General features: G+C 39.6%; 1 protein-coding gene across 7 annotated transcripts in view; it reads left to right on the top strand.

Moving 5' to 3' along the window:
* Positions 1-27,542, top strand: part of CEP95 (centrosomal protein 95) — a 35,939-nt gene that overhangs the window by 6,609 nt on the left and 1,788 nt on the right. For 2 of the 7 annotated variants that reach the window (XM_020901741.2, XM_020901737.2), the window contains 13 exons: positions 3,316-3,421; positions 4,821-4,936; positions 15,274-15,405; positions 16,089-16,282; positions 17,880-17,992; positions 18,181-18,310; positions 18,917-19,070; positions 21,668-21,807; positions 22,568-22,657; positions 23,470-23,599; positions 24,362-24,531; positions 24,645-24,758; positions 26,235-26,387. In XM_020901741.2, the coding sequence (XP_020757400.2) occupies positions 3,316-3,421; positions 4,821-4,936; positions 15,274-15,405; positions 16,089-16,282; positions 17,880-17,992; positions 18,181-18,310; positions 18,917-19,070; positions 21,668-21,807; positions 22,568-22,657; positions 23,470-23,599; positions 24,362-24,531; positions 24,645-24,758; positions 26,235-26,387 (1,742 nt within the window). Of the gene's footprint in view, positions 1-3,315; positions 3,422-4,820; positions 4,937-15,273; positions 15,406-16,088; positions 16,283-17,879; positions 17,993-18,180; positions 18,311-18,916; positions 19,071-21,667; positions 21,808-22,567; positions 22,658-23,469; positions 23,600-24,361; positions 24,532-24,644; positions 24,759-26,234; positions 26,388-27,542 lie in introns of those variants that run through there. The other 5 variants (XM_020901740.2, XM_020901738.2, XM_020901739.2 and 2 more) reach the window with 5 other exon arrangements.

The following is a 27,542-nucleotide window of genomic DNA, read 5'->3' as shown; positions in this document are numbered from 1 at the left end:
TAGGGATTTATCCTGAAGAAATAGTACAGAAGAAAGTTAGGGACTTCCTTGATAGTTAAGTGGCTAAGTCTGTACTCCCAGTACAGGGGCCTGGGTTTGATCCCTGGTCAGGGAACTAGGTCCCACAGGCTGCATTGAAGATTGAAAATACCAGGTGCTGCAACTAAGACCTAATGCAGCCAGATAATATAAATTTTTTAAAAAAAGAGGTGCTTAGAGGTTTTCATGCACTGTTACCTATCATTGGAAAAAAAAAAAGAAGGACCTCTATGTCTTACCAGTTTGAATTGATCAATAGTACAAAATGCATACAGGTTTCTCCTGCCTCCTGAGAAACCTGTATGGAGGTCAAGAAGCAATAGTTAGAACTGGACATGGAACAATGGACTGGTTCCAGATTGAAAAAGGAGTACTATCAGGCTGTATATTGTCACCCTGCTTATATAATTTATATGCAGAGTACATCATGTGAAATGCTGGGCTAGATGAAGCACAAGCTGGAATCAAGATTGCCAGGAGAAATATCAATAACCTCAGATAACACAGATGATACCACCCTTATGGCAGAAATCGAAGAGGAACTAAAGAGCCTCTTGAAAGTGAAAGAGGAGAGTGAAAAAGCTGTCTTAAAACTCATCACTCAAAAAAAATGAAGATCATGGCATCCTGTCCCATCACTTTATGGCAGATAGATGGGGAAACAATGGAAACATTGACAGACTTTATTTTCTTGGGCTCCAGAATCACTGCAGATGGTGACTATAGCCATAAAATTAAAAGACCCTTGCCTTGGAAGAAAAGCTATGACCAACATAGACAGCATGTTAAAAAGCTGAGACATTACCTTGCCAACAAAGGTCCATGTCAAAGCCATGGTTTTTCCAGCAGTCATGTATACATGTGGGAGTTGGACCATAAAGAAGGCTGAGTGCTAAAGGATTGATGCTTTTGAACTGTGGTGTTGAGAAGACTGCAGCACCACAGAATGGTGAGAGTGGTAGAGTCCTTTGGACTGCAAGGAGATCAAACCAGTCAATCCTAAAGGAAATTAGTCCTGAATGTTCATTGGAAGGACAGATGCTGAAGCTGAAGCTCCAGTACTTTGGCCACCTGATACGAAGAGTCGGCTCATTTGAAAAGCCCCTGATGCTGGAAAAGATTGAAGGCAGGAGGAGAAGAGGATGACAGAGGATGAGGTGGTTGGATGGCATCACCGACTCAATGGACATGAATTTGAACCAGCTGCAGGAGATGGTGAAGGACAGGCAAGCCTGGCGTGCTGTAGTCCATGGGGTCACAAAGAGTCGGACACAACTGAGTGACTGAACAACACCAACATTGATATACAGTGAATAATATATGACTCAGAATAGGTTTACTATTGTGAAGTTATCCAAAACAAGTTTTTAGCTGCGATAGCAATTTATATAAATTCTAGTACAAATGAAGACAAAAAATGGGGGCAGGCTCATGATTTCTAATTCTCACATTGTTGATGCTGATACCTATGCCATGATTATAACATCTGAAATTAAATTATTTAGAGATAGTTTTCTTTTATCTTTGTTGCTGAAAAGATTTAAAAGCATATAGAGATAAGGCAAAGAAGGAAAGTTTGAAGGACGCCCCATACTGTATATTTCTTTTTTTTTTTAATTTCAGAAAACTTCAGTGTGTGTGATATATTAATATGTTAAATATCAAGCTAGGAACGCTGGGAAGAGTCAAAGCTGCATGCCATATTTATTGCTCTCAAATAAACCTATACTCAAGTTAGGGAGACTGCCATAAGTACATACAATAAAAAGCATTGTAAGAGAATTGGGAGGGAGTGAATGACATGCAAAAAAAAAACCTCAAGGCAGCCACAGGTATTCGATGCTCTATGGTTTCCTAGTCATTTTAGCAGCAAAAATAAGAGGAAGAAAACTACCTGTAGGAGATTGATTGATTTGAAACCTCCTAGAGACAGCAGTTTTTATGACATAGTACTTGATTACAGGTAGTGGGGGATGCTAATGGGGATGGAGAGGAGGACAGAACTGAGGACAGAACCTACATGTGAGGGTGGTAGAAGATGAAATGCTGAGTGGGGAATCTCCAGGGGAGGGCAGGAGGCTGTGGTGAGCTTACTGCTGCTAGGAGGGAATTGCTCAGATGGAGTTGGAGGATGTTTTCTGAAGTCTGGTTCTCAACTTTGCAGGTCCAGGTTTATACAACAGGACTACCTGGAGCTGATCAGAATCTCAAAATGCCAGTTAATAGCAGGAAATATTTATTACTAGTCAAGTCAGGTATAGGGCAGTTTCTTCTGAGCTGGCATTATCATTTATCACTGCAGAACAAGGAAATTAAAGGCAAACTGTGGACTCAGTGCTGCTGCCCACTGTATGACTAAATCTCCACCCTCACTGTATGACTGAACCTTTCTAAGCTTCAGTTATCCCCCATCGGAAATTCTTTCACGGTTGTAGGAAAGGTTAATAGATACACATAAATGGTTTAGTACTGAGCCTAGCCCAGAGTTACTACACAATGAATATTGACTAACGTTGTTAAAATGTTGTTTGGTGAGTATAGAAATAGAAAAAAGTGAGAAGTGGGATGAGAATATGCAGACGGGTAGATCTGAAGTAGGAAATTTCACCCACATACCTCCTGAAATCACTCGCTCAGTTACTGCCACTGTGAAAATGTATTTCTCTAGTATGTTGGGGTAGAAAAAAATGATAGTCTTCTCTTTTTTTGGCCACTCAGTATGGCGTGTGGGATCCTAGTTTCCCAACCAGGGATGAACCCTTTACAGAAGGGCAGAGTCTTAACCACTGGATCACCAGGGAATTTCCAAGGTTGATAGTCTTAGGGAAAATTTCATCCATGCCTTACCTTAATGTGATCTCTCTCTCCGGCTAGGGCATTATTGTCTTGGAGCTTGAGTTAGGCTGACATTCATGTTTTTGTGAAGCTACACCCTAGACATTCTGCCTCAGACATCCCTTACAGATAGGTGTAAAGAATACATGAACCTATCACCTAGCTTAAAGAAGAAAACATTGCTAGTACAGCTGTAGACTCTTCTTAGAAAGCAGCACTTGTGTTGCTTCTTTGTTACCCAGGTAATGCATGCTCATTGCAAGTAATGATTTGGTTCTTACTTCACTTTCACAGGAGCCTAGTTGACCAGTAAGGGGTTGAGGGTATTTTGCTGTCCTTCTGTGCCTGCCCTGTAGTGAAATAATTGCATTAACTTGTTTTTTCTTTTTTTAACTTGAGGTGGTTTTTTTTTTTGGTATTGTTTTTATCTGTTCCAAATAGGTGAAACTGGACAGGATTCGAAAGAATCCCATCGAGGAGACCCTTTGCAAGATCGAGAAAATACTAAAGAATCCAGATCATCATGGAAAAGAGTTTCTTTTGAGAGGTAGCTCTCAGTGTCTGAATTTATTTATTTATTTATTTTCAATGTCTGTGAATTTAATCAAAACAAGTTATGCTTTTCCTTCTAAGAATTAAAATTGGCACACAGTATACCAGAATGGCAGCAAAAAACAAAGCTAACATGAATTTTACTAACTTCTCCTGTCTTAAACCTCCCTGAGAGAGTTTTAAGCACCTTGAACTATGTATAATCTCAGCATTAACTGCCTACTTAATTTAAAACATCTCCTTGATCACCAAAATAATTTATGTTCCTTGCAGAATACTTGGAAAGTACTTGGAGTAAAAAAGAAGCAAAAAACAAATAAGATGAACTATATCATTCAGAACTGAGTAACTGCTTATTAACATTTTGTTGTAATTTAGTCTTTTTTTTAACTATATTTTTCTTTTGGGATTTAGTCATATTGTGTGTATAATTTTGTTTGCTAAATTTTAAAGTTTTAACACATCAAGTCTTTTCCTAACTTGATAAACTCTTTATAATCATTTTTTAATCACTGTATAACATACTGTGCAAATAGGTGCATCATAATTTACTAAACCATTCCTCTTCAGTAGAGGTAGTTTTTTAATATATATTTACATTTTAAGGTGATACATGCTTTAATTTTTCTTCTTATATATTTAAGCTGTATTCAAAGTCAAAGACTATGAATGATATAGGGTGATTCAAAGTTGCCAAATTACTTTCCAAAAAGGCTGTGAATGTTTATATACCCACCAGCAGTATAAAAGTGCTGGGTGACTGCCCCAGTAGTCACCAACCAGTATTGTTGCCTATTAAATACCAGAGTTTTTAAATTTGTGCTGTTTTCATAGGCAAAATGTAATGTTGTTACAGGCTTGATTATACTTCTGCTAAGTAGAGATTGAATATGATGCTAAGATTTTCTTTTAAATATCTGATTATCATTTATTTTGTGGAGTTTGTCCTAGTTTGAAAAGCACAAGCAAAGCTTTCTTATTTAAATATAGCACATTGTGAAAAATGTGTCTAAAGAAGACTATCAGAAAATAAATTTCTTGACTTAATTTTTCATTATTAGATTTTTTAAAAAGTGCAAAAGTAAAACAATAGGAGGATGTTTAGTACAAAATAAGTATCCTACCCAGATTCCCTTCACACCCCTAAAGTAACCAATATTTATTGTTCTCTGTGTGTCTTCTCTTATACATTTAATCCTTGACACTTTATACACTGCTTTCCCACCATACATATATCAGATAAGCAGCAAAAGGGAAAGTCTCCCTTTTTCCTCACATAGTGATGACCAGTCTGAGCATTCATAGGCAGGCTACTTGAAGCAGTTCTTGGGATCCTCACTGGAAGGGCCCTTGTGGTCAGGCCAGGCCATGAGTAAGTGAAGAAACTCTTTCAGGTGTTCCTTATCGTCTGGGGTGTTGGGCTCCTCCTGGGATGGAGATGAAGCAGAATCCCCTGGTGAAATAATTAGACTTGGAGACACAGCACACACCTTTTCTCTAAGAAGTAATGGTGAGTAAATAAACTTTAAATATCAGTTATTATTCAGCATACAACTATGAAAATGCAAATAGTTACACCTAGGAGTTTTTAATGAGTAGAGAGCCCTAACTGGACATCAGAATTGAAATTCCAGAATGCTACCATTACCCACGAAATATGAACCGTGGTCCAAAATGAGTCTAGTGGGAGTCCCAGGTGCATGGGCAAACAGGTGCCTGCAAGTCTGTCATGTAACATGTGGGGCTTCCCAGGTGGAACTAGTGGTGGAGAAGCCGCCTGCCAATGCAGGAGACACGGGAGATGCGGGTTTGATCCCTGGGACGGGAAGATCCCCTGGAGGATGGCATGGCAACCCTCTCCAGTATTCTTGCCTGGAGACCATGGACAGAGGAGCTGGTGGGCTATAGTTGCTAGGGTTGCAAAGAGTCGGGCATGACAAGAGACTTAGCATGAATGCACATGTGGGACTTGATACCCTAGGAAGAAAATTCTGGATGCAGCTTAACAGTTTAGTCACATTCAGAATACCCACTAAGTGTAGTTTTCCAAGCTGGGTGACTCATTTCTTTCATAGTTTCAACCAAGTCCATACATCCAGTAGCAGTTTTTCTCCCAGGCTTCAGGCTGTATTTCCAACAGTCTACTGCTTATATACAGGCCCATTTTGAGCCTCTCACCTTGTCCTCCAGCCATCCCATTTCTCTTTTGCTCATCTTGGCTGTCTTGCTCTTTTCTTGTCATCATATATTGAGTTGGCCAATATATGTTCATTGGCCGAAAAAAAGTTCATTCAGGTTTTTACATAAGATGGTACAGAAAAACTTGAACAGACTTGTTGGCCAAACAATAGTTTTCTTTTTCTTTTTTTTTTTTTTGACTGTGCTCCACAGCTTGGGGGATCTCAGTTCCCTGACCAGGGACTGAACCTGGGCCACAGCAGTGAAAACCTGGAATCCTAACCGTTAGGCCACCAGGCAGCACCATATAGTTTCTTTTGTTGGAATACTCTTCCTCTTTGTCCCTGGCAGACTCAGTCTGTACAAAGCCCAGCCTCTGAGGCTCTGTATTCCTACAGTGGGATCTTCTTGCCTTACTTTGCTAACACCATTCTCAACATTGCACAGTAACTTTAGAGTTTGACATTATGTAAACTGAGCTGCAGGGACAGCAGCCACCTCATATACCTTCAGCCAGTATTTGTTCAGTGCCTCCCCTGTGCCAGGCAGTGGTGATACGGTGCTAAACAAAAACAGACACAGACGCAACTCCCTTCCCTCGTGGCATATATATTCTACTGGTGGGGGCAGTCAGTAAATAAATGAAATGTACAGTAAAATCTTTCATATTTGTCTTAGTATCCCCCAAATTAGGAAACCATCAGGCCCACAGTAAGTATTTTTTGGAGTTGAAGAGGAATGGTAGAGTTGAGTGAAGTACATTATGGCAGTCAAGTGGCCCACATTCTCTTCCAGACGCTGTACTGGCTGTGTGACTGAGGACAAGGCCCTTCTGTTTTCTGAGCCCCCGTTTCTTCCAGTGTGAAGTTAGAGAATTCAACTAAACCATCTTTGAAATCCTTCTCCGCTTCAGTACTCTTAATTCCAAAGAATAGACTCTCCTTTCCAAGGAATTGTGCTCAAAGAGCCTGAGCCTGCGAGATCAGACAGTAGGCCATAGACATCTGCTTGCCACTAAGGTGGGCAAAGGAGCAGAATGCCAGAGCCAAGTGTAGGTAATGCAGGAAGGTTTCTTCAAGGCAGAGTGTATGAAAGGGATGGTGGTTTTAGAAATGGTATTCTGTGATAGCCAGTGCATGTAGAAAGGTTGTATCTATAAACAGTGAATTACTTGTTTTCAGATTTTAGCTATTCAGATGAAACACAATTCAAGGGAAAAAGAAAAGGTTGAGAGAAAAGCCAGGATGAGGTGTTTGGGTTTGATATCATATGGTAGCTTCCTTTTATATTTGGATTTAAGTCATCAGATAAATGTCAGCATACACATTCTTAGGCATCTAATTCAGACTTTAATTCCAGGATTATAAATCTTTATTGCAGTATAATTGACATATTATTATACAGGTATACAATATGACTCTTTGTGTATATTGCAAAAGGAATATCACAGTATATCTTGTTGTTCAGTTACTCAGTCATGTCCAACTCTTTATGACTCCATAGACTGCAGCATGCCTGGCTTCCCTGTCCTTCACTCTCTCCCCGAGTCAGCTTACACTCATGTCCATTGATGAATGATCTGGTTCAATCGTCTTGTCCTCTGTCGCCCCCGGTTCAATCATCTTGTCCTCTGTCGCCCCCTTCTTTTTCTGCCCTCAGTCTTTCTCAGCGTTAGGGTCTTTTCCGGTGAATCAGTTCTTTGCATCAAGTGGCCAAATTTATTGGAGCTTCAGCATCAGTCCTTCCAATGAATATTCAGGGTTGGTTTCCTTTAGGTTTTACTGGTTTGATCTCCTTGCTGTCCAAGGGACTCTCAAGAGTCTTCTCCAGCACCACAATTGGAAAGCATTGATTTTCGGCACGCAGCCTTATTTATGGATATGGACCAATTCTCACATCCATACATGACTCCTGGAAACCATAGCTTTGACTAGACGGACCTTTGTCAGCAATATAATGTCTCTGCTTTTTAATATACTGTCTAGGTTTGTCATAACTTTTCTTCCAAGGAGCAAGCGTTTTTTAATTTTATGGCTGCAATCACCGTCCACAGTGATTTTGGAACCTGAGAAAATAAAGTCTGTCACTGTTTCCATTTTTGCCGCATCTATTTGCCATGAGGTGGTGGGACCAAATGCCATGATCTTAGTTTTTTGAATGTTGAGTTTTAAGTCAGCTTTTTCACTCTCCTCTTTCACCTTCATCAAAAGGTTCTTTGTTCCTCTTTGTTTTCTGCCATTAGGGTGGTGTCATTTGCATATCTGAGGTTGTTGCTATTTCTCCTGGCAATCTTGATTCCAGCTTGAGCTTCATCCAGCCTGACATTTCAGATGATGTACACTGCATGTAAGTTAAATAAGCAGGGTGACAGTATACAGCCTTGATGTATAACGTACTCCTTTCCCAGTCTTGGAACCAGTTTGTTGTTCCATGTCCAGTTCTAACTGTTGCTTCTTGACCTGCATACAGGTTTCTCAGAAGGCAGGTAAGGTGGTCTGGTATTCCCATTTCATTAAGAATTTTCCACAGTTTGTCATGATCCACATAGTCAAAGGCTTTAGCGTAGTCAGTGAAGCAGAAGTAGCTATTTTTCTGGAATTCCCTTTTTCTATGATTCAACAGATATTGGCAGTTTGATCTCTGGTTCTTCTGCCTTTTCTAAATCCAGCTTGGACATCTGGAAGTTCTTGGTTCACATATTGAGAAAAAGTATTTTTAAACCTTTTCTAAAATTGAGCCTAGCTTGAAGGATTTTGAGCATTACTTTGCTAATGTGTGAAATGACTGCAATTGTGTGGTAGTCTGAACATTCTTTTGCATTGCCCTTCTTTGGAATGGGAATAAAAACTGACCTTTTCCAATCCTGTGCCCGCTGCCGAGTTTTCCAAATTTGCTGGCATATTGAGTGCAGCACTTTTACAGCATCATCTTTTAAGATTTGAAGTAGTTCAGCTGGAATTCCATCACCTCCACTAACTTTGTTGTAGTTATTCTTCCTAAGGCCCACTTGACTTCACACTCCAGGATGTCTGGCTGTAGGTGAGTGATCACATCATCATGGTTATCTGGGTCATTAAGACCTTTTTTTTACAGTTCTGTGTATTCTTGTCACCTCTTCTTAAATCTCTTGTGTTTCTGTTAGGTCCATACTGTTTCTGTCTTTATTGTGCCCATCTTTGCATGAAATGTTTGGTATCTCTAATCTTCTTGAGATCTCTAGTCTTTCCCATTCTATTGTTTTCCTCTGTTTCTCTGCATTGTTCACCGAAGGCTTTCTTATCTCTCCTAGCTGTTCTTTGGAATTTTGCATTCAGATGGATATATCTTTCCTTTTCTCCTTTGCCTTTCACTTCTCTTCTCAGCTATTTGTAAGGCCTCCTCAAACAACCATTTGGCCTTTTTGCATTTCTTTCTCTTGGGGATGGTTTTGATTACTGCCTCCTGTACAGTGTTAGGAACCTTCATCCATAGCTCTTCAGGCACTCTTGTTTATCGGATCTAATCCCTTGAATCTGTTTGTCACTTCCATTGTATAATCATAATGGATTTGATTCAGGTCATACCTGAATGGTCTAGTGGTTTTCCCTACTTTCTTCAATTTAAGTCTGTATGTCTAGTTAACATTCATTACTGAAAACTTACCAATTTTTTCTTGTAATGAGAACTTTTACGATTCACTCTATTAGCAACTTTCAAGTATACAACAGTATTTTTTCTTAAAACCTTTTTTAAAATTGAGATACAGTTAATGTACAATATTATATAAGTTACAGGTGTACAACATGGTGATTCACAATTTTTAAATTTTATACTCCATTTATAGTTTTTATAGGTCTCCCCTGGTGGCTCAGCTGGTAAAGAATCCACCTGCAATGTGGGAGACCCGGGCTTGATCCCTGGGCCAGGAAGATCCCCTGGAGGAGAGCATGGCAATCAACTCCAGTGTTCTTGCCTGGAGAATCCCACGGACAGAGGAGCCTGGCGGGCTACAAGTCCATGGGGTCACAAAGTCAGGACATGACTGAGTGACTGAACACATAGTTATAAAATATTGGCTGTATTCCCTGTGTTGTATGATATATCCTTGTAGCTTTATTTTATACATAATAGTTTTTACTTAACCCCCATCCCTATCTTGTCCCTCTCTTCACTAGTAACCATTAGTTTATTCTCTGTATCTGTGAATTTATTTCCTTTCTGTTACATTAACTACTTTTATTTTGTAGATTCCACATATAAGTGATATTATATATAGTGTTTGTCTTTCTCTAACTTATTTCACTAGCATAATACCCTCAAAGTCCATTCATGTTGTTGTAGGTGGCAAGATTTTCGTTCTGAGTAGTATCCCAGCGTGTGTGTACATAAACCATGTTTTTTCTATCCATCCGTTAATGGACACAGTTTGCTTCCTTATCTTGGCGATTAAAAATAATGCTGCTATGGACATTGGGGTGCACGTGTCTTTTCAAATTAATGTTCTCTTTTATTTTGAATATATGGCAAAAGTGGAAGTGCTGGGTCATAATGGTAGTTCTGTTTTTAGCTTTTTGAAAAGTGCTGCATTGTTCTCCACAGTAGCTGCACCAATTTACATTCCCACCAGCAGTGTACCAGGGTTCCCTTTTCTCCACATCTCCACCTACATTTGTTAATCTGTGATTTTTTTGATAAGCCATTCTGACAAGTGTGAGGTGATAACCTCATTGTGGTTTTAATTTGCATTTCTCTGATTAGCAGTACTGAGAGTCTCTTCATGTACCTGTGGCTATCTCTGTGTCTTTGGGAAAATGTTCAGGTTTTCTGCCCATTTTTAAATTGGGGTTTGGTTTTTGATATTGAGTTGTATGAGCTATTTATATACTTTGGATATTAACCCCTTATCAGTCATCTCATTAGCAGATGTTTTCTAATTTTAAAGGTTGTCTTTTTGTGATGGTTTTCTTTGCTGTGTAGAACTTTTAAGTCTAACGAGGTCTCATTTGTTTCATTTCACTTTCATTTGTTTTTGCTTTTATTTCCTTTGCTTTAGGAGATAGATCCAAAAAGGTATTGGTATGATTGTTTCAAAAAGTGTTATGCCTGTATGTCCTTCTAGGAGTTTTATCTTACATTGGTCTTATTTTGGTCTTACATTGAGACCTATAATCCATTTTGAGTTTATTTTTGTATATGGTGTGGGAAAATGTTCTAGTTTCATTTATTAATATGTAACTGTCCAGTTTTCCCAGCACCACTTATTGAAGAGACAGTCTTTTCTCTATTGTATTTTTTGTCTTGTCATAGATTAATTGCAATCTGTATATATACATGATTGTTTTAAGTTGCTGATCTCTCACTTTCAAGTCCTTTTTAACAGCCCTGCATTTGTACTCTCCTCCCCTCACAATTATTGCTTTTGATGTTATATTTTATATCTAATTATTTTGTGGATCCCTTAACTGGGCTTTCCTAGTGGCTAAGTGGTAAAGAATCTGCTTGCCAGTGCAGGAGATACAGGTTCGACCCCTGGGTTAGGAAGATTCTCTGGAGAAGGAAATAGCAACCCAGTCCAATATTCTTACCTGGGAAATCCCATGGACAGAGGAGCCTGGTAGGCTACAGTCCATGGCGTTGCAAAAGAGTTGGAGACGACTCGGCATCTAAATGACAGTTCCTTATTGTGAATATTCATGATTTTGCTACTTTTGTCTTCTAACCTTATTAGCTTTGTGTGTGGATGATTTCCTACCTTTTCTGTATGGTTGCCTGTACCAATGAACTTTTTCATTTCATAATTTTCATGTTTCTACTTATAGCCTTTTTTTTTTTTTTAATTCAGAGAAGTTCCTTTAACATTTGTTGTAAAACTGGTCTGGTGGTGCTGAACTCTTAGTTTTTGCTTGTCTGTAAGGCTTTTGATCTCTCCATCAAATCTGAATGAGAGTGTTTCTGGCTAGAGTATTCCTGGTCGTAGGTTTTTCCCTTTTAACAGTTTAAATATAGCCTGTCACTCCCTTCTGGCCTGCAGTTTCTCCTGAGAAGTCAGCACATTGCCTTGAGGGAATTCCCTTGTTTCTTCTCCCTCATTGCTTTTAGTAACAAGAGCAGTTTTTAATTTTTACCCTTAGAACTAGAGTTGTCTTGTAGGACTTCCTGCACTTCCTGGACTTGGATATCTGTTCCTTTCCCAGGTGAGGGAAGTTTTCAGTTATTATGTCCTAAAATATGTTATCAGCTCCTTTCTCTCTCTCTTCTGGCACCTGTACAATGGGAAATGTATTAGTGCACATGATACTGTCCTAGAAATCTATTAAAGTGTTGTCATTTCTTATCATTTTTAAAAATTCATTCAGTGTCACTGATTTCTGCTACTCTCTTCTAGCTGGCTGATCCATTCCTCTATATCCTTTAGTCTACTTTAATTCCTTTTAGTGTATTTTTCATTTCAGTTATTCTTCATTTCTGTTTTGCTCTTTATTTTCTCTTTGTTAAAAACTTCTAGCTTCTCATTCTGTGCAGCCATTGTTCTCTCAAGTTCTTCGATCATCTTATACAATCACTACCCTGACCTCCTCCTGTGGTTTTACCTTGTTGCTCTGTTTGGAACATGTTCTTCTGTCACCACATTTTGCCTAAGTTGCTGTTTTTATTTTTATGTGTCTGGTACATTGATTATGTTTCCCTACTGGAGAAATGGCTTTTTGTTGGAAATGCCCTGTGCCTCCCAGCAGTATGTCCCCCACTGGTCCCCTCAGCTGTATGCTCTAGCGGTTGCCCCTGTGAGGACTGCATGGGGCCTTTGGTTGTGGTGGGCTATTTGCTCCACTTGGTTGGCCCCTGGTCCAGTTGGTTGCCAGGCCCTGCCTTGTGCTGAAGCTGCCAGCTGCTGGTTGGCTGGTCACAGGGTGGCTGACTGCGTAACCTCAGAGACCCCCGGGGCTAGTGCTGGCTCAGTGGCGGGTGGAGTCAGACTGAAGGCTGCACAGCTGTTTCCTGCAGGTTGGTGGGGGAAACCAGATCCTGGCTTAGTGCTGTCTTACACAACGGGCAGAGCAGGTCTTGGAGTCTGGTTGCAGAGCCCAGGGCTCCTGGAGCTGGTGTCTGACTGCTGGGTGTGGACGGTTCCTGGCACAGATGGGTGCAGGGTCTGGGGTGCCCTGAAGCTTGTGTTGGCCTGCTACTGGGCAGGGTCCAGCTGTCCCAGTGAGGGGTCTGGCCTACTGATCCATATGTTGTAGGACTAGTTTTCTTGTGTCTGATGTCTGCCCCCTGGTGGGAGAAACTGGTCCAGCGGCTAGAGCAGGCTCCCTTGAGGTCAGGGCCAGGGCCAGCGAATCTAGATCTTGGAACTGCTGCATGCTCACTGGTGGGTGAAGTCCAGGGGTCTTAAGGCAGCCTGTCGGTTGATGGGTGGGGCTGTGTCCCTGCTCAGTTGCTTGGCCTGAGGTGTCCCAGCACTGGTACCTACAGGCTTTGGGTAGGGCCAGGTCTTGGTGCTAATAAGCTAGAGGTTGGATTCAACAATAATGCATGCCAGCACCAAGGTCCATGTGGTAGAAGGAGTTCCTCACAATGGCTGCCACCAGGGTCTGTGTACCCGGGGTGAGCTGCAGCTGCCACCTGTCTCACCAGGAGACTCTTGAATTCAGGAAGTGGGTCTGGCCTAGGCTTCTCTCAAATTACTGCTTCTGTCCCCAGTCCCAGAATAGAGATTTTGTGTATGCCCTTTAAGAATGAAATTTCTTTCCTGCAGCCTTTTGGGACTCCTAAAAGTAATCACCACTTGCCTTCAAAGCCAGATGTTCTGAGGGCTCATCTCCCCAGTGCAGGACCCTCAGGCCAGGGAGCTCACTCCTTTGGGAGAACCTCTGCAATGTAATTATTCTCCAGTTTGTGGGTCACCCACCTTGGGGTATGGGACTTGACTATATTGCAAGTCTGCACCTCCTACCATCTCGCTGTGGTTCCTTCTTGATGTCTTTAGTTATAGAAGATCTTTTTTGGTAGGTTCCTATCTTTTCAATCAACTGTTCAGCAGATGGTTGTGGTTTTGGTGTGCCTATGAGAAGAAGTGAGTTCAGAGTCTTTGTACTCTGGCATCTTGGCCATTCTCCCTTCCTTATACCTTTTCCGTGAGTAAGGAGAAATCCCTTCCTAAGCACCTTGTAATAAGATACACAGCAGGATCTCATCATGATGCAAACTGGCCAAGGCATGCTGCTCTGTGACTTGAGTTGGGGACGCGGTAGTGAGGCCTCTGTAAGCTGGGTTTCTTTTACAGGTGGCGTGAACTAGACTCCTTCCAGAGGAGCAGGCTTCTGGTGCCCAGGGCACTGCCCCCGTCAGCACAGTATTAACTGTAGTCCCCGTACTGTACACTGGGGCTGCCCTGGTGGCTCAGCAGTAAAGAATCTGCCTGCAGTGCTGGAGACCCAGGTTCCATCCCTGGGTTGGGGAGATCCCCTGGAGGAGGGAGTGGCTACCCACTCCAGTATTCTTTCCTGGAGAATTCCATGGGCAGAGGAGCCTGGTGGGCTACAGTCTGTGGGGTGGCAAAGAGTCAGACATGACTAAGCAACTAACACTTTTAGTTACTGTACGTTAAATCCCCTGATTTATTTACTGTATAACAGGAAGTTTGTACTTTATCTTCCCTCATTTGTTCTGCTGAGGACCTTTTTTTTTGTAAATGAGATGTTATGTATTTATTATATAAATACTTACATAGTTTTTTTTTGTCTGTGCCATGTAGCTTGCCGGATCTCTGTTCCCTGATCAGGGGTTAAACCCAGGCCGCCACAGCAGTAAAAGTCCAGAATCTTAACTGTTAGGCCACCAGGGAAATCCCTAATTGAAATATTATTAATGTTTACAAATAGAGAAGTTCACAATCTCTGCAGTGATAAAACAGTAGGTTCTAAAACAATCTGAAGTTGAGAGATAATTAAATGTGTAACTTTCACTCTGACAGAAGTTCTTGGTGATAACTAACCATGAGTTTTTAGGAGAAATTCCATCAAAAAAGGGAAATCCATTTTGTTTATGGGGAGTTTGTGTATTATAGATTTCCAAGGCAGCAAAGTGGTATTTCCTCAATTTCAGAACTATTTTAATATAGCTTTCTATGTAATATCATAATATTATAGAGCTGATTCAAAATATTAACCATTCAAAAATGAGACAAAACGTGATTTCCCTGGTGGTCTGACGACTAAGACTGCACTCCCAATGGAGAGAGCCAGGATTCATTCCCTGGTCAGGGAACTGGATCCCACATGGCCTGACTAAGACCTGGGGCATCCAAATAAATAAAAATAAATATTTTTTTAAAAGAAAAAAATCAGAACATTTGTTTGACCTATAAATCTTTGATTATGGTTCCAACCAAGACTTCTAGCTCAGAGATACACCTATGCAACAGCCGGCATTTCTACAACTCTGCCCCCTATTTTTCTAAAGCAGAGGAATGAAGCATTGTGTAAAACTGCTTTTAAGTTAACATAAATGATTCTGGGCTACAAAACTACATATTGCTATTAGTTATGAAAAAGTATTTGGTATTTCAAGCAATCAGACCAACATAGTTCTATGATTTATGTCATTTCTGATATTTTTATCCTCAAGGTACTAAACTTTTAGCTTTTAGTCTAACAGCAATAAAAACATTTTACCTTTAATATTTTCTAGGTGCCCAAGGTCCTAATGAAATGCAGTCTAAAAAATCCTCAACCCTACCATGTTCTAGCTCACAAGAAGAAGAAGTATTGAATCCTCCCTCTAGTTTTCTGTCCAAGAGTAGGACATCCTTTGTTGAAGACAGTGAGTAGTAACACTGAGTTCTTGAGACTGTGGCTGGGAGCTGGAGATCGTAGATCGTGAGCAGTTGCTATTAGCCTTTTTACTTTTGTTGCTCTACAGTAAATGCAATTCTTTTTGGTTTTACATGACCTCATTTGTAAATGTTTACTATTAATTATGAACTTGGATGTCTTAAGATGGTCTTTGGTCATATGTTTTGCATCCACTATTTTATTATCTAAATCCTCTCAAAGACTTTAGGACAGTAAGAGTCTCTGATACATTAGTTTATCAGTTGGTGGTCTTTGAATTATATTAACTTGAAAAATATTCTCATTTCATATTATCTCTGGGATTTTCATACAGTTAGTATTACATAAAGTCATAGTTAATGGCTAACTTTTTATAACAAATAGATGAACCATAATTTATATAGCTATTCTTCAAACCATTTAGGTTTTTAGTAATTTTTCATTATTTTTAAATAAATTTTTAGGAAAATATAGTAAAAATTACATTCTTCCTAATTTAATTAGGTCCCTACTTGTTCATTGAGAATGAGTCCCTATTTCCATTGTCTTTTTGGTGTGCTTTTCTTAAAATCAAGTTTAAAATATATTTCTAAGTAGTGTGTGTGTACATTTGTTTGTATAGTGTATATGTGAAAGGATTTATGTCTTATCTACTTTAATTTGTCCAACTAGCAGGAATTTCTTCTGTGGATGTGATTCCAAGTGCTAGGAAGTTAGGGGAGCCCATCCGGTCAGCTGTTCCTTTGCATCCACCTTACCACCCTTCAGAGCCTCGCGCTCCCTGCCCCATAGGAAGAGAATACTTGCATTCAAGCCACTGCTCCCCTCCCATGAATTCTACCAGAGAAGGCACGGCATTTTCTGTGGTAAGTGGAAAAGTTTGCTTTCAGCTGGACCATAGTCTATAGATTTATTTAAAAGGTCTCTGCTAGAATAGTAGTCAAGAATACTGCACTAACCAGAGAGCACTGTACTTCTTAAAATTCACCTCTGCATACACCTGCACATTCTTACCCTAGGAAGATAGGGACAGGATGACTGTAAAAGGGGAAATAGGATGAATCAGCACATACTGAGTGCTTATTTTGCGTTAGGCACAGTTCTGCATACTTTACAAATATTGGATAAGTTACTTCTTACAACACAGCTCTGAAGTAGATACTATTTTTATTTCTTATGGAGAAAGTGAAATAGAGGGTTTAAGAATCTTGTCTGAGGTCAGTCACACAGCAGTTGTAGAATTAGGATTAGAATTCAGGCATTCTAGTTTCAGAATCCATATTGTATGTATCTAATTTAATAATTGAAATTATTTAACATAAAAGAAAGTATAAAAAATAAACTTTCAGCCATATTCCTGTTAATCCAGCATGAACTACTATTAACATTCTGGCCTATTCACATCTACTCTTTTCTTTGAAAATAAAAGCCTTTTTTATACAGTCATCACGTTCCTATTTTCCCAGCAACAGGTATATGCCAAGGTATATGTATATGCCAAGGGTAAATGTATTTTTAAAATGATACACTGTCATTGTTAAAAATTGAAACAATACCAAAAAAGTAAATTAGCATTAGGTGACCGTCATTCTAAACATTCTGAGCATCAGTTTAGATTGGAGGATGAACGGATAAAGAGAGAAAGGGATCATAGGTTAGTGATTACTTTGAGGGGGCTTGCAGGAGTGGTAGAAAGGCTTCTGAGTTGTTGGTAATACTCTTTCTTTACTGGGTGGCAGTTAAATGGGAATAATCATTTTGAACCTGTTCTTGAGAGGGACACTAACTTCAGTTTTTAAAAGGTTTTTTTTTAATGTGATTATAATATAGTTTTTACTTAAAGGTATTAAATTTAATTTTCCTTTAATAGAAGAAAAAGATACTGAAGTGAAATTAAAGAGATAATTAAAACATCAAATGTTTCTTAACTACAGGAAATATTTTCCATAAGATTCCCTCCAAAGTTAAGATATAATTAGCCTCCAACTAATTAAAATAAATGGAAAAAAAAAACAAGATATAAATTGTTTAAAATGTTGAATTTATATTCATGTTTTAGAGGTTTTGCCTGTTTGTTTTGAATAGTTTCTGTTGACTTCTTCATATGAAAGAAGATGATTTTAATACTTTCCACTTGTGATTTGATTGTTTTTTCACTGTCCAGGTATAGCCATAATCTCTGTAAATTTTCATATTTGAGACCACCTCACTTGCCTTTATATTTGAATGACATCCTGAGCCATGCTTTTTCTTTGAGGACAAGTTTACAGACATTGCTCTATTCCTTTGGCATTGGTGATCAGTAGAGTGTTTTGACAGATGGGGTTTTTTAAAAAGCAAAACATGAAGAATAAAGGGAGCTAGCTTTCTGTCACAGGTCCTCCCTTCCCATCACACACAATATGTTGTTTTTTATGTCTTCTCTATATCTTTTTCAAATCAACTCTCCTTTGTTTTTAATAGGAACCAGACAATAGAGTTTCCTTAACTTCCAAGTTGTCTGAAGATAGCAAACAGGAAATGTATTCAGCTCGGCACCAAGGCCCTGGGATAAGGAAACTTCCCAGAGGGAAAAGGTAATATAGTACTGCAGGCTTCAGTGTTGACAGATTGTCTGCAAAGGGATTTGAAGAGTTAAGGGTATACGCTCCAGATTTAGCTGTGAAGGCCAGTATGAAATACTTGGCAAAGCATGTATTACAGTTGTTCTGAACTAAGTAATGCACGCTTGTCTATTTAAATGTCATATCACTTTTTATTACAGATATGAAAACAGAGCTGCAGGCTCATCCTGGGGTTCACCTTTCTCCCAGAGGGCAGGAAAAAGGTTCACAGAACAAGAATTACATGCAGTATCAGAGAAACTGTCTCAGCGCCTCTCTGAACTAGATTCGGCAAGTCTTATTTTTTTCTTACCTGTATTGAAATTGCCATAGTTGGTGAACATATAAGTGATTTTCCAACTAAGGTGAGAGCTAAGCTTAATGAACTAGAAAGTTAATTTTATCTTAGTTACTGTGAAAATCTTCTGTAAGTCAAGCAGATGGGACATAGGCTGAGAAATTATCTCCTAGCCTTTTATGATATAACCAGATTTGGTACATATTCATCCAAATTTTATCAAACTCTGATTAAATAACATGATTACATTAAACCATATATATTTAGATGCATATGTATTATTTCTCTTTGTCACTAAAGACATTTTGGTATAAAATTGGATGAGCTCTGATTTTCAAAAAATAAAATACTGTAGTTTGGGGATATCATTGATTAAATATATTAAGTCCCTATGTGACTTACTCTTAAGGTTATTGAAACTGATAGTCTGTGGCACTGATAAATATCCTTTAAAAACTCTGCATAAGCGTTTGAAAACTTGTGTCTGAACCTGTGCCTAATTATCAGAGAAAGCTTTTAGAAGGTTATATCTGTCTAATCCTTGCAACTTGCATTCTGCTGAAATCAGTAACAGATGTTAAAAAGGATTTTCTTGATAGATGTTAAAAAGTGCCCTGGGTGATCGAATGAAAGAAAAGACTGGCTCTGAAGAGGAGAATATTGGAAATGAAGAGGTGGAAAGTGGAAATGATGAGACACTGTCTCAGCACAGTGATGGCATTGTGGAGTATGGACCGAAGAAGCCAAGGCCAGGTAAAGCCTGTATGCATTTCAGCACGATCTGTTTGAATTTTATCTTGTTCTTTTGTTTGGAACATATTCTACTGTTTCTTGTCTCCTGCCTTTGTGTTGGTTTCTGAGCAGTGTGTAGGACAGCCGCTCTCTCAGTCCTGAAGGAGCAGTCTTGCACAGGAGAGGACTCTTCGCCTTCAGCCCATCCCTCGCTCCTGGTTGGTTCTCAGACCTGTGGTTGTCCAAGCCACTCTCTCCATTCTTATGGCTCCTGGCAGTTGAGGGTGTGCCCTAACCCTTTTTGATGTGGGTTTTTTGTCATTTCAGTCACTCAGCTACTGTCTAGATTCTTTTCAGAGGAAATTATTCCATATGTAGTATATATTAGTGTCTCTGGAGGAAATGAATTCAGGAGCCTGTATATTACCATCTTGAACTGGAACCCTCTCACTCCTGTCTTTTTACTTAAAAAAAATTGTTTTAATGTTTTAATTGAAGGATAATTGCTTTATAGTATGTTGATTTCTGCCAAACATCAACATGAACCCTCCCTCTTGGCCTTCCCTCCCGCCTCCCTCCCCGTCCCACCCCTCCAGGCTATTACAGAGCCCAGTTTAAGTTCCTGAGTCACACAGCCAATTCCCATTTCACCTGTTTTCAGCATTGTGTTACCTGTCTAAATGTGCTATTTTTTTAAATTTACATAGATAATATATAATTCTGCAACTTTTTTTTTCCTGTTAACATTGTTTTAGAAATCTGTTCCTACTTCTAGTTCACTCATTATAACTACTGTGTAACCGAGTTCATTCTTCCTTGGTGACTAAGACAGTAAAGAATCTGCCTGCAATGCAGAAGAGACCTAGGTTCAATCCCTGGGTTGGGACGATCCCCTAGAGAAGGGAATAGCTACCCACTCCAGTATTCTCAGGGCTTCCCTAGAGGCTCAGAGAGTAAAGAATCTTGCCTGCAATGTGGGAGACCTGGGTTCAATCCCTGGGTTGGGAAGATCCCTTGGAGAAGAGAAAGGCCACCCACTCCAGCATTCTTGCATGGAGAATTCCACGGACAGAAGATCCTGGTGGGCTACAGTCTGTAGGGTCGCAAAGAGTTGGACATGACTGAGTGACTGACACTTTTCACTGATTTCATACAGTGTATCTCATTTATATGTGTGTATTTTTATTTAGGTGTATGTGGATTTTTTTTTGCTTCCCGATTTCATAACTACAAATACTTCTGCAATGAACAACTTTAATATGTGCAGAAGTTTCTCTGGGATCCACACCTACTAGAATTGGTAGATCAGGGGTTTGCACTTTCTTACCATTGCCAGATTCCCCTCCAAAGTGATCACACACATTTGTACTTACATGAGCAGTGCATGACAGTTTCCAGTTTGCCACATCCTTGCAGATACTTCCTACTGCTTGTTCAAATAATTATCCCATTTTCCAGCAACTAAAATTCTACATGTTTTGCATTCATTTTTATCTACTTTAGTCATCCTTGTTTCTCTCGAAACAGTCCATTTCTCATCCAGAACTTCCTTAACTTTTCAGTTGTTTTTTTTTAACTTTAAGAATACTTTTTCCTTGTCTTGATTATTTCCTCTCTTCCCTGAAATTTGGCCAAGGTAATCTCTGGGAACCCTCATCCTGTAATGTGCCTGTTTCCCTTAGGGTATACGTGTACATCATATACCATTTAGAAAACACATTGTAAGTTAAAATGTTATGCTTACTGGATCTTCAGCTTCTAAAGAAGAATACATTGTGGACATAGTAAAAATGTTATTAAAACACCATTTAAAATAGGTTGTGCAAGTTAGTTAACTTGAAAGATTTAAATTAAGAGAGTAAAGAGACAAAAGCTCAAGGACACTTCTCTGGAAAATTTTATTTAGAAAGTTATCAAACCTTTCAAATTTCCTTGATGTCAGAGCTGTGTTGAATTATTTGCTTTTCCTAAAAAGCACAGAGCCCCCCTCTTCACAACTAACAGATTCCTAAGTCTGTCTATAAACAATGGACATAAAAAAGTATGTGGAGGGAAGTAATTTGTTAGATCTCGCAGGCAGTGTGGAATATGGGGGCTGGATCACTAGGGAAGAACAGGACTGCTTAAAAATGCTAAATAACTTCTGTGTATAAGGTGTTGCTTTATAAGGGTAAGGGGTGTGTGTGTGTGTGCGTGCGTGCGTGCGCGCGCGCGCGTGTGTGTGTGTGTGTACATACACACACACTTAGGTCTCCCTTCCCAGGACCTACTTAGGTAAAAGGTTAGCAGACACACCGCTCAGATGGTTTAACTTTTTTTCCTCTCTCCACCACCAAGTAGTATAGGCCTTTGTGTGCAGTAGGCATTCTACATGTTGCTCCATTTTCAACCCAAAAGTGAATATAGAAATTTAGTACTTCTTTGAAACATTTTGAGTACATATTTCTGTGCATTTGTCTGTTTGCTTGGTATGATTAAACATACAAATAGAAATTAGAGGAGAGTACATTCAGTACATTCACAGTCTCTTTGGATTCAGTGAGAATCAACCATTTGGTGCCAGCTTAACATTTCTAGCTCTCAGAAGCTCAGCGGTACGTCTCTCTCTTGTGCTGCAGGACTGGCCATGCATAGAAGGGCACCCTCCAGATCTCACTCACTCTCTCCATCTCCAGTTAACAAAAGCAAACGATTCCAGGTGGAGAGAAAAAGGCAGCGAAAACCAAAAGAAACAGATGTCTGCCGATTTCAAGCAAAGGTATATCCTATCTCTTACCTGTTACTAGGCAGCAGGTATTACCATTATTTACCCTCAGCCAGATGCTACAGTGAACATGCTGTTGATTAAAGGCATAAAATGCATTTAAGATTCTTGAGCTGAGTGGATGACAAAATCATGTGACATGGGTTTTATGTCCCCCATTATAAAACTTGTACTCCTGAAACTCTAAGAAAACTAACCTTATATAACCCAGTGCTCCAGTGGATTAAGAAAGTGTATCAGTGTAGACTGGTATTTTAAGGGAGAGGTTTAGAAATAAAGAGAACTTGAGGTGAATTAAATGTGACAGACCATTTGAGTTACAGATAGGATGAAAATGCCCAAGACAGGAATGAAAGGAAGTGGTTAGGGTTCAACAGGAGAATGTATGATTACTGAGGAAGACTTTCTGCTGTGAATAGTGATTTTGAAGTGTGGCATAAACTTAGAACACTTAAGTTTATTGCTATAGTATGTTTTATCATGGTGAAAACTAACTCAGTATGTAATTCAACATGTAGCTTCCATCCAAGGATGTATCAAAATAATTATAAACTGTGGGAACAAAAAAATAACATTAGGTAAAGTTTATGTCTCAGTTAGGTATCTGTTAAATAATATGTATTTATTGATCAGTAGCCTGAAAGGAACTTTTAAAAAAAGTGATTCGAATGGCAGTCTTAGGTAGATTTTTTTTCTTCATTTTCATTTGTATGTTTTTAATAACTATAATATCACACGACCTTTTCCCCTGTAGGCAATAACCGAGGCATTTGAAAAGGAACTAAGAAGAAGTAAAGTTCAAGAGAATATTGGACCTCTAGAAATAAATGACGCGGAGGAAACAGTGGGTAAAAGTCTCTACTGTAATAAATGCCATTTGATCAGATCAGTGGAAAATACAGAGAGGATCTTTTTAAAAGGAAAAAAGAATCAACAGAACCTTAATCATTAGCCTCTTAGAAAAAAGCAGAATTTCATTTCATGGATGTGGATTTTCTTTTATTCATAGGGTGACCAAGCTGCTAAAATGTGGTACCAGAAATACTAATATTTTTTCCTGCCTGCCTGAAACTTCAGTCAGTTTTAAGGGCTTCTATTGTTTTATCAGTTCACCAAGGCTTTGAAGACAGTCTGGGCTGACAAGTTAAAGAGGGAGAGTAAGAGAAGACAGAAAATCCTAGTTCTAAGCTTGGTTGGAACAAACCCAAAGCATAAGTTTTCATTGCCTTTCAAAAGAATAGTTACAGAAGCTAAATGAAAGCAGGGAAGAAAATGCTTATGCTAAAATGTTCACAGACCAGGATATAGAATATAGTATGGTTATAACTAAACATTGTTTTAGAACTTTTGTAATCTACATGGAAAAGACTGTCAAAGAAGCAAGCACATCAGAACATGGTCATTTGTTGTATTTAGGGGGTAGGACTATGGCAACTATGAAACTTGAATAAGATTCAGTGCTTTTTCAAACTCCAAGGGCTGCCAGAAACTAAAGAGGTATTTAAGTTAAAGTAGGTAAATACTAACCAAATTTTAGAAGTCTGAAGTAAGGTAGTTTGGTTGGAAATTATTTTGACTATTTTTGCTGATATGTAATATTTAAGATGATACATGAAAGAGCTATTAGACTTCTCATTCTATTGTTTTATGTCTAAGAAAAAAATACACAGAGGAGCTGTTCATAAAGGAACTCCAAAACAAAGTCAACCCTGGAAGATTTACTCTCGAAAAACCACAACTCCAAGTCCAAGAGGTGTCTTGCCAAAGCCAAATAAAACAGTTCCAAGTAAGAACCACAAAATTGTACTTTATGGAAAACTGGCATCCTTTGAAAGTACACGCTGCCTGCCAAGGACACAGCACTGAAAACTTAACATCTACCAGTGAGCTGGACAAAGTGCCCTCTTCTGCCGCTGCCGTATGCTAAATTTTTGTAGAGAGAGATAAAACTCTTAAATGAGCCATTTCTTTAAAACACTTAAGTATATACCAATACATTGGCACAAAGGAATGCACTGGCTATGACCTGCTGTTCCAACCTCAGCTTCTCTCTCTGTTCACTAAGTGCTGGCTGCCTTTTCTTTGTTTCTGGGAAGTTGGTAGAACCAAAGGGATGCTCCAAAGTAAGCAGAGGGCCTATCCAGCTCCTGTATATTGAGAGTTGGCACTGAGGTGCGTTTTCAGAGACCACTGACCTTCTAACTACATCCTAGTAGACACAGACTTTCCCTCCTGGGAGGGTTGGAGAGTCTGTTTGACCACACACAGAGCATCCACCCCAGGCACTGAATCAGCTGAGCAGTTAGGATGGACTTCATAAGACCAGCATTTCCTCAGTCAGAAATGTTCAGCTTATTTTCATCCTTACTAGTAGTTGGCTTGTCCCAATCAGAAAAGGAATGCAAAAGTAATAACATACTTTTAGACTTGTTCTTTTCAGGCTCAGAGCCATATCACTTAGATAAGCTTTGACTAAAGGTTGAATGAGATTTCTTCTTAAAAACTGTCAGCAAGTTTCTCAGATTAAAAAAATTTTTTTACCTTGCAGTGAAAGTGAATGAACACAGTCTCCTCCCCCTGATGCTGGAGCAGTTTCCATTTCTCTATGTTTCTGGCCAAACACTAAGCAAAATGTGGAAACAGCAAATCGCACAGGTTGAACAACTCAAAAAAGATGCCTACAGAGAAAATCGATCAAAGAAGAAACTCCAGGATGAAGTAAGATAGCTGTCAATTAAGCATAGAAATATAAAGCAAAAAGATGCAGGGCTTATCCTTGATAATCTAGTGAACAGAATTATTAACCCCCTTCCCTTCCATCCCACTTAAAGATAGAAGAAGCCTTGAGAAGGCATGACCTCCTTACTGCGCTTATCAAGAAAGAATATGAACATAACAAGAGACTGGTATGTCGAGAGCAAGCTGGGTACTGTATCTTTGAATGTGTAAGTTAATTAATCACTTGTACTCGCTGAGCAGTATCCCTGCTGACTCACACCTCCAGCACTTGCCTGTGGAAGCATTTAGTCTTTAACCAACACTGATGTGAGGGTAGGTACTAGCTGCTTCATAAACACAGTTTTATTTTTTCTAATTTATTTTTTAATTGGAGGGTAATTGCTTGACAGAATTTTGCTCTTTTCTGCCAAGTATCAACATGAATTAGCTATAGGTATACGTATGTCCCCTCCGTCTTGAACCTCCCTCCCTATACAGTGTCTTTATAGTAACACATTAGAGGTGTTTTCTGTGAAATGAAAAACCTGAAGTTTTGAACTGTTAACTTGCCCTCAGTCCCGCCATAGTCAGCAAGGGCAAGTTTAGATTTTAATCCAGGTCTGTCCCTGTGAGCCCTGTCAGGTTCCAGGTGGTTAACTCAAGTGTTTATTTTGTCCTCCCCCTTCTTTCTCAGGTCCCAAATAGAAAGTTGAAGTTATTTATGTCTCCAATATAATTTGGGCTAAGAATCATATACAGTATAATGTTATTCTCTTAAGTATCGTGAAGGGAGAGGCCAGAGATCAAAGACAGTAATAAGCCAGAGGAAGAGACTGAGGATAGAGACAAGCTGCCGCTAAGTCACGTCAGGCTCTGCGACCCCGTAGACGGCAGCCCACCAGACTCCCGTCCCTGGGAGTCTCTAGGCAAGGACACTGGAGTGGGTCGCCATTTCCTTCTCCAGTGCATGAAAGAGAAAAGTGAAAATAAAGTCGCTCAGTCGGGTCTGACTCTTTGCGACCCCATGGACTGTAGCTTGCCAGGGTCCTCTGTCCACGGGGATTTTCCAGGCAAAAATACTGGAGTAGGTCACCATTTCCTTCTCCAGTAGAGACAAGCAGCGAGAACTGAAACTCTGAACAGCTCCTGAGAAGGAAGGGGAAGCATCAGGAATTGCATGTGGGACTCTGGCAGTGGGGAGAAGAAAACGCGTGTCTGGATAGGGAGTTTGAAGGCTTTTCCTTCGCGACTTCATTTCAGCTAAGAGATCACCAGATTTCCTTAGTTTTGCATCTTTTGTGAATGCCAGTTTACTCTTTTTAAGTGGGCATCTGGGTATTACTTAGGTGACCTCCTGGAGGAACAGGGAGATGAGATGCTTGTTTGAGAGGGGCTCAGTGGAGATGGCCACACAAATGGCATGCAGGATCCTACTTCCCCTACCAGAGGTGGAGCCCATGCCCCCTGCAGTGGGAGCACAGAATCTTAACCACTGGACTGTGGGGCACCTCTTCTGACTCTGATGATGAACCTACCAAAACGACTGGAAGGCTTCTGGGGGCCATACTTTCTGCCCAGCCAGCAGACCACGGGCCCTCCCTAGCTAGCTTGCTGCCTGAAGACATGGTGATGGGGAGCAGGGTAGATGAGAACATCGGAGTCTGTCTTCCTCTTGTTCTTACCTCTTTTTCCCTTTCCCTTAGCAAGACTTCAAGGACCGAATTCATAAGCAGAAGTTAACCCAATCAAAGATAAAAGAAAATCGGCAGCAGATTGTTCGTGCCCGAAAATATTATGATGATTATAGAGTTCAGTTGCGTTCAAAAATGATGAGAATGAGGAGCCGGGAAGAAATGGTAACTATGGCTTTTCTGTCCGATCCATTTAAAAAGATAAATTTTGTCTGTTACTTTTTTGAACCACCTTCATTGTGACTCTTGTCGTAATTTGAATGCAAGTCTGAGATGCTGGCTAGAGTCCAGGCTTGTTCACACCTCATTTTATCACCTCCGTAGTGCATCCCGGTCTATTCTCAGTCTCTACTACTTGTTTAAAATCAAAGTATAGTTGATTTGTAATTGAAATATAGTTGTGTTAATTACCGCTTTACAGCAATGACTCAGTTATACATTCTTCTCCATTATGGTTTGTCAAAGGATATTGACAAATATCCTATACAGTGGGACCTTGCTGTTTATCCATTCTGTGTATAAAAACTTACATCTGCTAACCCCAGTTTAACCACTCCATCCTCCCCCTCAACCCTCTCTTCTTTGGCAACCCCCAGTCTGTTTTCTCCGTCCGTAATTGTTTCTCTTTGGTAGATAGGTTCACTTGTCATATTTTAGATTCCACGTATAAGTGATATTATATGGTATTTGTTTGCACAGATACATGCCCAGGAACAGGATTGCTGGATCATATGGTAATTCTATTTTTAGTTTTCTGAGGAACCTCCATATTGTTTTCCATAGTGGCTTCACCAGCTTATATTCCCACCAGCAGTGTAGGAGGATTCCCTTTTCTCCACACCCTCTCCAGCATTTGTAGACTTTTAATGATGGCCATTCTGACTGGCATAAAGTGATACTTCATTGTAGTTTTGATTTGCATTTCTGTAATAATTAGTGAGGTCGAGCATCTTTTCATGTGCCTGTGGGGTCATCTGAATCTCTACTGCACTTACCTTAATGTGAAGTCTTAATTCCCTCTGACCTCCTGTGTGTCGGTATTTCTCCAGGATAACTGCTTTAGGGGGCTGGTCGCATGTTCTGAGACAGGAACTTAAGGTGTGATTACATGACCTCAGGTTCTACTCAATCAGGAAAATAATGGATAGGTATGCTGTGAAATCTTTCCACAGGATACTTGCTATTTCATCCTAATCAAGCTTGTGATTCCAAACTAGCAATAAATTTCATCTCTAGAGTAAAACATTAGGGTAATTCTACTTCATGGGACTAAATACTCTGAAGGGAGTCATACTATTATCCTCATTTCTAGAAGATACT

The sequence above is a fragment of the Odocoileus virginianus genome, chromosome 17, assembly GCF_023699985.2.
Source record: "Odocoileus virginianus isolate 20LAN1187 ecotype Illinois chromosome 17, Ovbor_1.2, whole genome shotgun sequence".
NCBI classification, from domain to species: Eukaryota; Metazoa; Chordata; class Mammalia; order Artiodactyla; family Cervidae; genus Odocoileus; species Odocoileus virginianus.
Note: the sequence above shows the minus strand (reverse complement) of the source record. Positions and strands in the feature narration are given on the sequence as shown.